This window comes from Salvelinus alpinus, chromosome 12, assembly GCF_045679555.1.
Source record: "Salvelinus alpinus chromosome 12, SLU_Salpinus.1, whole genome shotgun sequence".
Taxonomy (NCBI): domain Eukaryota; kingdom Metazoa; phylum Chordata; class Actinopteri; order Salmoniformes; family Salmonidae; genus Salvelinus; species Salvelinus alpinus.
The window spans coordinates 14,856,611-14,868,924 of record NC_092097.1 but is presented as its reverse complement, the minus strand read 5'-3'; the positions used below and the strand labels follow the sequence as shown (position 1 = coordinate 14,868,924).

General features: G+C 41.8%; 2 protein-coding genes across 3 annotated transcripts in view; one reads left to right on the top strand and one right to left on the bottom strand.

The window, feature by feature from the left end:
* The window catches only part of LOC139536539 (metabotropic glutamate receptor 6-like), a 37,564-nt gene extending 33,515 nt beyond the window's left edge, over positions 1 to 4,049 (top strand). The window contains exon 11 of the mRNA XM_071337135.1: positions 3,810 to 4,049. Within this exon, the coding sequence (XP_071193236.1) occupies positions 3,810 to 4,049 (240 nt within the window). The remainder of the gene's footprint in view (positions 1 to 3,809) is intronic.
* Positions 4,050 to 6,180: 2,131 nt separating this feature from the next.
* On the bottom strand, positions 6,181 to 11,789 carry traip (TRAF-interacting protein). Of its 2 annotated transcripts, none has more exons than XM_071337140.1 (16): positions 11,679 to 11,789; positions 10,499 to 10,610; positions 10,291 to 10,348; positions 10,062 to 10,148; positions 9,887 to 9,926; positions 9,642 to 9,769; positions 9,450 to 9,544; positions 9,216 to 9,329; positions 8,534 to 8,621; positions 8,337 to 8,426; positions 8,108 to 8,196; positions 7,837 to 7,992; positions 7,673 to 7,724; positions 7,413 to 7,520; positions 7,132 to 7,182; positions 6,181 to 6,906 (listed from the first exon to the last, which is right to left on the bottom strand). In XM_071337140.1, the coding sequence occupies exons 2-16, from the start codon at positions 10,594 to 10,596 to the stop codon at positions 6,793 to 6,795; spliced, it is 1,368 nt and encodes a 455-aa protein (XP_071193241.1). In that variant the 5' UTR covers positions 10,597 to 10,610; positions 11,679 to 11,789; the 3' UTR covers positions 6,181 to 6,792. The 2 variants fall into 2 exon arrangements, with proteins under 2 accessions (XP_071193241.1, XP_071193240.1); XM_071337139.1 differs by lacking the exon at positions 11,679 to 11,789 and adding an exon at positions 10,861 to 11,598.
* Positions 11,790 to 12,314: the final 525 nt, after the last annotated feature.

Genomic DNA, 12,314 nt, shown 5'->3' with positions numbered 1-12,314 from the left:
ATGTTCAGACTAGTAGAGTGTGTTGTTAAATCAGTCAGCCTAAATTAAGTATTTAAAGTCTTTTCACCTCTGCAAATCGAAATGAAATGAATCAAAGAGGTCAGGTAAGCTCAGTGACAAAATGGGTCTCTGAGAGACAAAAAAATATCCACTACATGCTATTCAATTACACATTACAGCTTAGAACATCTAAATATAGCATCAATAACATTTAGTTCTCAGATCGCATTAGTTGACATTTTTGACCAGACAGTATTACAACAGTACAGTAACTGTGAAGGAGTGTTATTAGATAGGATGCAAGGGTATTGATGCATTAGACTTTGAGAGGTACTCAGAAAAATGTAAAGAATTGCAAGTTGATCAATAGGGAAGTGTGAATGGAAGGTGCTGGCAAACTTAGGGGGTTGGCTATTTTTCTTACATTTTTCTACTGACTTCCCTCAATGTGTGAATTATTATATATATATATGTTTTTTTTACTTTACCCCCTTTTTCTCCCCAATTTCGTGATATCCAATTGGTAGTTACAGTCTTGTCCCATCGCTGTAACTCCCCTACGGACTTGGGAGAGGCGAAGGTCAAGAGTCATGGTCCTCTGAAACACAACCCTGCCAAGCCACACTGCTTCTTGACACACCGCTCGCTTAACCCAGAAGCCAGCCACACTAATATGTCGGAGGAAACACTGTCCAACTGGTGACCGAAGTCAGCTTGCAGGCACCCGGGCCCACCACAAGGAGTTGCTAGAGTGCGATGAGGCAAGGAAATCCGGCCGGCCAAACCCTCCCCTAACCCGGACGACACCGGGCCAATTGTGCGCCACATCATGGGTCTCCCAGTGACACAGCCTGAGATTGAACCCGGGGCTGGAGTGATTGAACGCCTCAACTTCTGTGATGCAGAAATGTGTGTTGTTTTGGTGCAGATGGTTGAATTGCTTGATGATGCACCTGACAAGAAAAGATCCCTTTTTGTTCTGGATTGCCTAAGTCTCATTAGAACTGTTGCCTGTCATACTTCAATGCCACTTTGGCAGCGTTTAGACAGGCAGCCCAATTCTGATATTTTTTCACTAATTCATCTTTTGACCAATCAGATCAGCTCTAAAAAAGATCTGTTGTGTAAAGAGCTTATGTGATTGGTCAAAAGACCAATGAAAGGGAAAAAAAGACCAGAAGTGGCTAAGGCATACATATACTGTACCTAGCACTAGCCTGGAGTCAGTAATGTCTTTAATGGTAAACTCTTCAAAATGAAGTTGCAGCACCGCAGATATAGAGATGAGCGAGTTGCAAGATTTTGCTCTCACACAGTCTCACACACAGTATCTGCACCTGTGCACAGGTTCGCTTCACGCTGTTACAGCGTGGTAGCCAGGGCACCAAAAGAGTGGAGAAGTTGAGCCTCTCGCGTCACCGCTCTTAATTGTTGTGGAAATTGATGCAATTTGTTATCTACACCATATCGCTGAGTCTACCTTTCATATGAATGGCTGTGATGAACAGTGCTCCCTGGTCATCCATGCGTTGCCACATCAGTGCTGGCCAGGACATTGAGAGCCAATAAGAAACATGACAAAGATGAGGACAGAGAAGATAAGGGATATTGTGCTATATAGCTACAGTGCATTTGAAAAATATTCAGACCCTTGACTTGTTTCACATTTTGTTATGTTGCAGCCTTTTTCTAAAATTGATTAAATCAAAAATATTCCTCATCAATTCTACACACAATACCCCATAATGACGAAACAAAACTTTTTGTTGTTGAATTTTTTGCAAATTTATACAAAAACAGAAATACCTTATTTACATAAGTATTCAGACCCTTTCCTATGAGACTCGAAATTGAGCTCAGGTACGTCCTGAGCTCAATCCTCGAGATGTTTCTACAACTTGATTGGAGTCCACCTGTGGTAAATTCAATTGATTGTACATGATTTGTAAAGGAACACACCTGTCTATATAAGGTCACACAGTTGACAGTGCATGTCAGAGCAAAAACCAAGCCATGAGGTCGAAGGAATTGTCCGTAGAGCTCCTAGACAGGATTGTGTCTGGGGAAGGGTACCAAAACATTTCTGCAGGATTGAAGGTCCCCAAAAACACAGTGGCCTCCATCATTCTTAAATGAGCAATCGGGGGAGAAGGGCCTTGGTCAGGGAGGTAACCAAGAACCCGATGGTCACTCTGACAGAACTCCAGAGTTCCTCTGTGGAGATGGGAGAACCTTCCAGAAGGACAACCATCTCTGCAGCACTCCACCAATCAGGCCTTTATGTTAGAGTGGCCAGATGTAAGCCACTACTCAGTAAAAGGCACATGACAGCCCACTTGGAGTTTGCCAAAAGGCACCTAAAGACTCTCAGACCATGAGAAACAAGATTCTCTGGTCTGATGAAACCAAGATTGAACTCTTTGGCCTGAATGCCAAGCCTCAAGTCTGGAGAAAACTTGGCACCATCCCCACAGTGTAGCATGATGGTAGCAGCATCATGCTGTGAGGATTCTTTTCACCGGCAGGGACTAGGAGACTAGTCAGGTTTGAGGGAAAGATGAACGGAGCAAAGTGCAGAGAGATCCTTGGTGTAAACCTTATCCAGAGCTCTCAGGACCTCAGACTGGGGTGAAGGTTCACCTTCCAACAGGACAACGACCTTAAGCGCACAGCCAAGATGACACAAGAGTGGCTTCAGGACAAATCTTTGAATGTCTTTGAGTGGCCCAGCCAGAGCTCGGACTTGAACCCGATCGAACATCTCTGGAGAGACCTGAAAAAACCTGTGCAGCGACGCTCCCCATCCAACCTGGCAGAGCTTGAGTGGATCTGCAGAGAAGAATGGGAGAAACTCCCCAAATACAGGTGTGCCACGCTTGTAGCATCATACCCAAGAAGGCCTGAGGCTGTAATCGCCTCTAAAGGTGTTTAAGAGTAAAGGGTTTGAATACTTATGTACGTCTGATATTTTTTATAGATTTGCAAAAATGTCTAAAAGCCTATTTTTGCTGTGTCATTATGGGGTATTGTGTGTAGATTGATGAGGGAAAAAACACAATTCAATCAATTTTAGAATAAGGCTGTAATGTAACAAAATGGGGGAAAAGTCAAGGGGTCTGAATACTTTCCAAATGCACTTTAGGTCTTTGTTTATTTTATTTTTTATGGCATGTATTTCTTCATTTATTCATGACATGTACTGCTTTTGAATTGTCAGTGCATCGGACTCAGATCACAAGTCTGTTCTCAGTATTGTTGTTGCCAGCCTGACAACAGAGGAACAACACGTGAATAGACATGCTGATGGCCCATAAATAGAGCACCACTCCTCAGTGCTTATACTGGGATATAAATCATTCATCCCAGGCTAAAAACACAACTGTCTCCTTGAACATTCAGATGAAGAAACAACGTCTGTATACTGTGTACCTCCTATTTCACCTCCTGTTGATTCTTCATACAATAATTAGGTATAATACAGGTATGTCATGGGGATTGCCATGGAAAATATTATGTAAGACAACCTTCATACATTATTATTATTATTTATTGAATGTACAGTTTTACTGTATTCTCAGAATATTCTCAGAATACTATATTATCATTCTCAGGGTATTATCAGATTAATAGATGGAAGGATAGGCATAGGATAGAAAGGAAAATTAGGAAAATGTATATTTTGAATTGTGAACGCAACACAGACAATTCATGTAGTACTCAGCCAGGCAATCCAAACCCTATTGTAAAATGTCTAGGTGTATACTCAGGTATTTATTATTAACCTTCACCCTGCTTTCCCTCTGCTCTAGATGTTCATCCAGACCACCACCCTGACGGTGTCCATGAGCCTGAGTGCCACTGTGTCCCTGGGCATGTTGTACATCCCTAAGGTCTACGTCATCATCTTCCAACCGGAGCAGAACGTACAGAAACGCAAGCGCAGCTCCAAGGCTGTGGCTTCCACAGTGACCTCACAACTCTCCCAGAAAGACGACAAGCAGAACGGAGAGTCCAAAAGTAGTGCCATAGTGCCTGACCGATCACAGTGAGTAAAGCAGCGGCGGTATCGACTGATCCCTCACCTGTGCTACTGTATGTATTCACAATGATATAGAAACAGATTAGTGTTCATTTTTCACTAAAACAATTGGTAATTGTCTCTCTCTTCAATCACTTTAGATAATCCAGCATGAAGCCATAGATGAATACGACACCTGGCACCTAACAGATGACAGTTTATAATGGTCTCTCTTGGCAAAGCACTCCCTGACATGCAGAGAGGGGGCTCCCGAGTGGCGCAGCGGTCTAAGGCATCACTACAGACCCTGGTTCGATTCCAGGCTGTATCACAACTGGCTGTGATTGGGAGTCCCATAGGGCGGCGCACAATTGGCCCAGCGTCGTCCGGGTTAGGGTTTGGCCGGGGTAGGCCGTCATTGTAAATAAGAATTTGTTCTTAACTGACTTGCCTAGTTTAATAAAGGTTAAATAAAACAATTAAATAAATAAAAGGAGCCAGCTTTTGATCAGTGGTGAAGGCTACATTGTCTCATGGGTGGAATGGAAATAAAGGAAAATGGAGATGCTACCTTTTCTGTAATTTGAAATACACACTCACTGACTCGCCACAGATGCTGTGACCTGACTGTAAATGGAACAGTCGACGCATTGGATCATCCTGGATCATCCTGATTCCTGAACAGAACACAATGAACATTGTGGACAGCTTTGCTAGATTTCAGGACAAAGTCTCCTTTTACATTAGGATATGTCTAAGCGACCATGGAAATTAATTAGTTCTCTTTGATTTCTCTCCTCAGGACAATTAGTTGGATCAATAGTTAATAAAATGTTAAACCTTTTCCTGACTGGAGGACCTAAAGTAGGATCCTTTGAGAACAAGCTTTGTTGTTTACTTGATTTATCAGCACTGCATGCATGGGTTGTGAGTTTGTGTGTACATTATACGAATGATTCCACAGTACTGTTTGTATGGGTGTCACAACTTTGACGCGTTGTTATTTTTTACTGATTACACTGGAAGGAACTAGCTTTTCTATGCACCACTTAATCCTGGAATAACTAGTGTAGGGTTCTTGAATGACATAGTGGTAAAGAGAAACAACTGTAGGGAATTCTGATTACCGACATCAATACTGCCAGATCTCATGTAAGGTACCATTTTAACATTTTCTGTTATGCTTTGGTTTAGTTTGCTGTTAATTGCTTTAGCAGTAATAACTTCTATACGATGCTACTTTCTAAATTGGAAACCAGTGGTTCTGACCAGGATATTGTGTTCTGAGAAAATTGTTGTTAGAATCACAACAACGTATGGTAGACACTAGACAGCAACGTATGGCATTTCCGTAGATTGTTCCTAATCTCTTTATAGTGCTGCTGGTGTTGCGATTATGAGAACAGTTAATGGTAACACTTGAGTTCACTGAGAATATCACTGGTTTTAGCATCAATGAGCACTTGTGTTCTTCAATATTGTGCCATTAAATCACTGTTTTGTGTTCTCAAAATGTATGTAATGTTACAAGTTTCCCTTAAAATAAAATCACTACTATATCATTTCAATTATGTAAACGTATTGGAAAATGAATACAGTGGCACTGTAATGGTCCACAAAATGACGATAGCCCAGTTCAGGTCACACTCCAAGATCGCATAACGCATGCGTGTAGCATTCACTCTGTGCCGAGCGGTATTGCGTTCTGATTTTGTCAGAACAATGCAGTGGAGGCGGCACAGTTTCCATTATGTTATTTGCAGTAAGATTATTTTTTGGTTTGGCTGGGATTATGCTCAAGTTCAGAAAACATTTTTTTTTTTTTAAATGTAATTTTAACTTAAAATACTGTGAAAACGAAAATATAGATAAAACCCAATAATTCCACCTTCGTACTATTGTACTTCTGTAACTGTAGCCATCGCGAGGCTGCCATCATGCTTACACTACCCCCTGCTGGAGATTTATTAAAAGTGTACAGTAAAACAGCAACACGCTGGCTAAGAAGCTTAACCATTCTGTAGCAAGGAGTGGACTGTAGGGCACATTACTGGACCATGCTGTGGAGAGGACATCTCTGGTACAGTATCATAGTGAGATGCATAGTGTGTAGACTTAAAAAAAATATATATATATATACATTAACACACCCCACTCAACAGTTAAGGAAACTATAGTTTATTATTTCAAAAATATAAGAGATCTTACGCAATAATCACAAGTAAAAGTATGTATCTAAAATAAATAGCACTAAAAACAAGAGGATGATGTTCTGGGGAAGTGGAAAACAAATATTCAATACAGTGCTGTATTACAATATTCAGACAGTGTTAGTAAAACAATAAATGTTCAAGTGCGAAAGAGATGTTTTTTGTAATGTGCAATAGTCAAATGGCTGACATTTCACAGATGCTCATAATGCAGGAAAGTTCCCAGAATAACTCTGTACCGCACAGTTAATTACAATTAGATGAAACAGAAACACCTCAAAACAAGATTACTACACACAGATCGAGTTTCATGATGAGACAAAAGAAGTCTCAATACACCAAAACAAATATTCTACACCAAACCATCTGCTGTGCCCATTCATGCCCAAAGCTTGGAGCAAGCCCTCAAGTAAGAAGTGCAAACCAAAGTAGACCATAGTCCTTTTACTTGACCGGTAAACCTATTCAGGTTGCTCCTCTCTCTATTGTTCCAGACCGGCTGGCCCCTAGTGTCAGAGGTGCATCTGACACGTCTGTATTAGTCAGGGATGGGCAGGTCATAGGTCACTCCAGATAACTGTCCAGAGTAAGACAGGTGGAGATCTTGGGAGGAGCTGGTCGGGAAACCTTTTTTCTCTTTGCCTTCATCATGAGCGGGCGAATATCTGACAAAGGAGACTGGTGTGGGTGGCCGAATTAAGGAAAATGGCATTCCATAACAAATGGCATTTTTCTGTTCCTCCCTGATTGTTTCCTATGAGATTAGTTACAGCAATGTATAACAGACATTTATCAATAGACATCATAGAGGATATAATTCAGTCACAATATGTACTTCAACACCCACTTCAATGAGAAATACTAGTCAGGAAACCTGAATTGTACGGTTTAAGAAAAGGATACAGGTTGGAAGAATTTGGTTCTCCCTCCAAGTCCATCATAACCACTTCTGACCTGGAATATGAGATAGTGATACATTTTGTCATATCATTGACAGGAACAAGACAGGAAAGCAAGGGCAATTGTGGGTCATGTTTTGGAAGTCATTAGGTGGAATGCACTGTACTTCACTGTAATTGATGGTGTGAAAAATGTGGAACAGGCTCATAGTAAGAAAAACACCAGAACAATCATACAGTAACTGCAGTGTTGTGAGGGAAAGAGAATAGAGTCAGGTTACTTACAGCTCCCAGTTTACTCCTCTGGGGGTCCAGCATGCTGCCAAAGGTCTTCTTCCTGAACAGAATGGAATTACGGAAGAATGTACCCATTGGCGCTGCCTCCTCTCTGGCCTGGGAGAATTCATAAACACAGAAGCTTATGGCATGCCATGCACACTAAAGTACAACACGTCTAGCTTTAAAATGTATCCAGAGCAATGTGGTCAACACAAAATCAGCACCTGGTGCATGTGTTAGGTGAACCCTTGGAAGTGGTAAAATACCTTGCTTCCAAACAAGGCGCTGTCACGGTGTTTGGTTGGCGAGGACGACAACCTGAGAAAGAAAGAACATAAGATAAATATGATCAATACTTCAGAAACGTTTAACAAATAAGTGTCAGGAGCATATGTCCCTCGTCAATGACACACTGTAGAGGGAGACTCACGTGGCTGGATCCAGACGCATCTTTTTGGATGGGACCTGTGATGCCCTCTTATCCACCAGGTCAGGTGTGGTGATGTCAAAGGTCATGTTAAGGTCAATGTCCTCACTGTTGGCAGGCTGGTGGAGACGGGGCTGTTGCAGCTCCACTGGGGCAGGGCTGAAAGACAAAGGGGAAAGACCCCAATCAGTGACTAACACCAGATCTACCAAGAAGGTATCTATATACTAAGTAGCATGCTCTGTGTAGAAAATCAATTGGTAAAGTGACAAACCTCTCGAAGACTAGTCGGCTCAAGGCTTCGTTAGTGCGGGTTGGTGTGCTCAGGGTCTTTTGAAGAATCTCAACTTTTTTCTTCAGACTCTAACAGTGTTAAAAACACAAAGTAGTGGAATAGTAAACTCAGATTTGGAATAGTAAACTCAGTATTTTTATTACCCAAATATGACATAGCTTTGCAAATTGTATAGTGCTCATCATTTCTAGAATTGAGGGCTCCTTACAGTGATCTCTTTGTCTGCGTTGGTCAAGTCATTTTGGACAGCTTTCATGTCATCATTGGTCCTGTTCATCTCCATTGTGGCTTTCTGCAACTACAGAGATATGAGAAACTGTGTCAGTCTCAGATTGGAAGTAGGTGAGACATCCCACATTATCACAGAACAATTGAATTAATGTGTTTTTTTAATACATATATTACCTTGTTGTTTGAAGCAAACACCTCCCTTTTGAGCTTTTCAGACATTTCATTTGAATATCGGAGGCTCCCTTTTAGGTTTTCATACTCTCTGCAAGGGATAATAGGAATTACTTGATAAATATCCTTACAAAACACAGTTGCCCTGACAATGTAAACTGAGTATGCAAAACATTAAGAACACCTGCTCTTTCCATGACAGACTGACCAGGTGAAAGCTATGATCCCTTATTAATATCACTTAAATCAGTGTAGATGAAGGGGAGGAGACAGGTTAAAGAAAGGTTTTTAAGCCTTGAGACAACCAAGGCATGGATTGTGTATGTGTACCATTCAGAGGGTGAATGGGCAAGACAAAACATTTAAGTGCCTTTGAACGGGGTATGGTAGCAGGTGCCAGACGCAAGAACTGCAACGCTGCTGGGGTTTTCATGCTCAACAGTTTCCTGTGTGTATGAAGAATGGTCCACCCCCCAAAGGATATCCAGCTAACTTGACAACTATGGGAAGCATTGGAGTCAACATGGGCCAGCATCCCTGTGGAACGCTTGACACCTTGTAGAGTCCATTCCCTGATGAATTGAGGCTGTTCTGAGGGCAAGGGAGGGGTGCAACTTGATATTAAGAAGGCGTTCCTAATGTTTGCTATACTCAGTGTATAGTGTAAAAGTTTGAAATTCCTTACTTCTTGAGAGAGATGCAGTAGATGGAGAGCTGCTCCACGGCAGCCTGGCCAACACCCATGTCACTGATCATGGAATCCACCTCAGCCCTCTGACCCTGTAACACCACATCCAGACTGGGAAGGACAAGGATACACACACACACACACACACACGTAAAATATACAAGCCAGCACAGTATGGTTTGGGTTGACACAAAAGTCAGAAAATTATTATTGTGTGAGTCTGTGTGCTACCTCTCATATGTTTTCATTTTGGTCCTGAGTCGTCGGGCCTCCTCCTTAGCAGCCTGAGTCTCACTCTGCTGGTTCTCCAGGTATTTCATCTGTTTCTGAAAGTTCCAAAACCCTCAAAATGTTAGAGACATGTCAGGTAGAAAGGAGCATGTAAATACATTTTGCTTTATGTTTGACAACTTAACATCCTACCCTGAGAACTGAGCAGAGCATCTCTTTCTCGCCAGTCTCCTTCCTAACACTGTCCAGTTCTTTCTTCTGCCTGTCCACAGTCTCCTTCAAGCCCTCTACCATATTCAGTCTGTCCCTCCAGTCTCTCTCTGAGGATAGAAATACAAGTCAATGTTTCAGCCATCCAAATGCCAAAAATAGTTACACCATCATAATGACACGTGGTCTATCAAAGCAAGCATCAGTTGTGTTCACTGGCCTCTTACCTTTGGTACTTAAAACAGCTTTCATTCTATCAAGCTCGTTCTGCAGAAGAAAAAAATGAAACACTGAATAAGCGACATCATACAATAATATCCCCAATTCACATGCCATGACAATGTTCTATTCAATGTTGCCACAACGTGAGTCAAGATGGTAGTCCTCCTGGTGTAGGCCTACCTGCAAACACTCTGGATCTGCAGAGGATCCCTCTCCTTCACCACCAATGTCAAAGAACAACTTGTTGATAATGTGTCTGGTGCTAACCTGAGGGGAGAGTCCAGACAAAGATAAACATGTAGAAAAAGTATTTGTAGGGTTATTTTGAGATGAATGGGATTGATGTAATGTGCGCAGAATGAAACACCAGTGTTCAGAAGGGGTCAGCAGTATAGCAAGTTAGTCCTACCTGTTTTCTACATTGTGGACATGTCTTGTTGGGGGCAGTCTGAAACCACTGAAGAAGACTGTAAGCAGAGGAAGGTGTGAAAAGTTACACACAACTGACATTTAACAATAGCTAGACTACTACAATTGGCTAGGGCCACAAGTACTGGCTAGTCATAATATTTCGTTAATGTAGAGACTGATTCATCTGACAGTCATTGGTAACTCACCATTCATAGTGGAAGGTGTGCCCACAGTGGATGGCAGCCACATCTCTTGAGTGATCGAAGAAATCTGAACAGATGGTACAGTAGGCACGAATAGGCATTTTTGAAGAAAACCCTGTCAAGAAAAAAGCAAGTTATCATGTTTGTGTTCAACATAGTCATGTTTGCTGGTTCTAATGTTGATATCAGCTACTGGTAGCTAAGTTGCTAGCTAGCTAGCTTTGTTATTATTGCCAATAGTTATCTAACCAATAGTTAGCAACCTAGCTAGTTGGCTAGCTCGCGTTAGCCAACTAGATAGCTGTTAATCCTCATTGTCACCTACGATACAGCCGGTTGTGTTGCATACATTCGCCCGTATTTACCTTAAAGTTATTGAGGATTTGTTACATTAGTACGTATATTATTCATTGCAGTTCGAATAATTATCGAATCCTGTTTACACCTAGCTAGCACACACAACACTCGCGCCGCGCAGTTCGAACGTAAAAGTCCCCGCCCCTTGCGTGTACGTAATCATCAAAATGGTACGTTCAGATATCTTCCTGTATGCTTTCTTTCAGTCTGAGTTTTGCCGTGAAAGAGATTACTCCGAGATAAACCGTGGCATTCTTTAAACCCTGAAATAGTGTTAACCGCAACACAAATAGCGAGCTAGGCCCGTTGAAAATATGAACGAATCTGTGGCAATCAAGGCCATGCAAACCCTCGTGAAGTGAAAATATACGCATTCGGGAACGTATCCAATACGAGCGAAAATGTGGAGAAAATACTTAATTCCACAAGATTCAATGATAGCGAAACAACTGGGGCATATTCATTACGCCGATTCTGTTGCAAAACGTTTTTTAAACTGAACGACATACGCGAATTTGTCGAAAATAAACTCGTTTCTGTTGCAAAATGAAACTGTGTACTAATGATTGTACCCCTGTACCTTCTCTGTCAGAAAATTATGTGCTAGCCAGCCCAAGCGAGTGGTATTATTTTACACAGTGACAGTAAACGGTTTATGATAACGTTACAACATTCAATATGCATTTTAACTCGACTCGAAGAAATTAGAGGTAGCTATGATTTAAGAATATTTTGTGTAACGTTACACGCAGGAAAATTCCCCAGCTTCTTAACTATCCTATTTAGCTGCATATCTAGCAGCTAAGTGATGATGTTCATAACTAACTCGAGATAGACCACGGCCTGTCGTTTCCAATGTGAACAAATTAGTAATAGTGGGCAGAACAAGCAAGGAGAGGGGCAGAGCCAAGCAGGAGCTAGCGAGATCCTATTTGGCGCGTTACAGGATGTATTGGCATATTTCCGTTAGGGAACTCTTACTTTGTGAAGCGCATGTGTGCAATAACTCAATTCGCCCTTGTACTCCTAAACAACGCAATTTTTGGAAACTTTGGCTGAGTAAAGTCTACAAAACGGTCCACTCTGTTCGTAACAGATTTGATTTTTGGAAACAGAAAACTGTATTGAGATCACATGTTTCATCAATGAGGACATTTGAAGAATGTAGCAAGGCCAAAGTCCCATCTCGTTCCATCTTCTCCCACTGCCGGCAACTGGGCTTCCAGTTGCCGGCAGATATTTGGTAGTGAGTGGAAACGCCAATCGGATGCTTCACATACATCTGGTGAAATATCTGTCATTGTTCTATCTGTTTGCTGTCTCAGCAGATCAGGAACAGCTCAAAGAAGTTCAGCTCAAGTTGTTAACATTGTGGTTTTACATTATTGCCATAGAGAATGATAGAGGCCTCTAGTGGCCAAAAGGCTGTATTAGCATTGGCACCGCAGCGCCATTGAGCGCT

What these genes read in the sequence shown, in the direction of transcription:
- traip (XM_071337140.1), bottom strand. Translation starts at nt 10,596, where the DNA reads ATGCCTATTCGTGCCTACTGTACCATCTGTTCAGATTTCTTCGATCAC. An exon ending in CACACCTTCCACTATGAATG is followed by an intron (nt 10,349 to 10,498) that starts GTGAGTTACCAA and finishes CTCTGCTTACAG; the next exon opens with TCTTCTTCAGTGGTTTCAGA. An exon ending in GCGCCTTGTTTGGAAGCAAG is followed by an intron (nt 7,521 to 7,672) that starts GTATTTTACCAC and finishes GAATTCTCCCAG; the next exon opens with GCCAGAGAGGAGGCAGCGCC.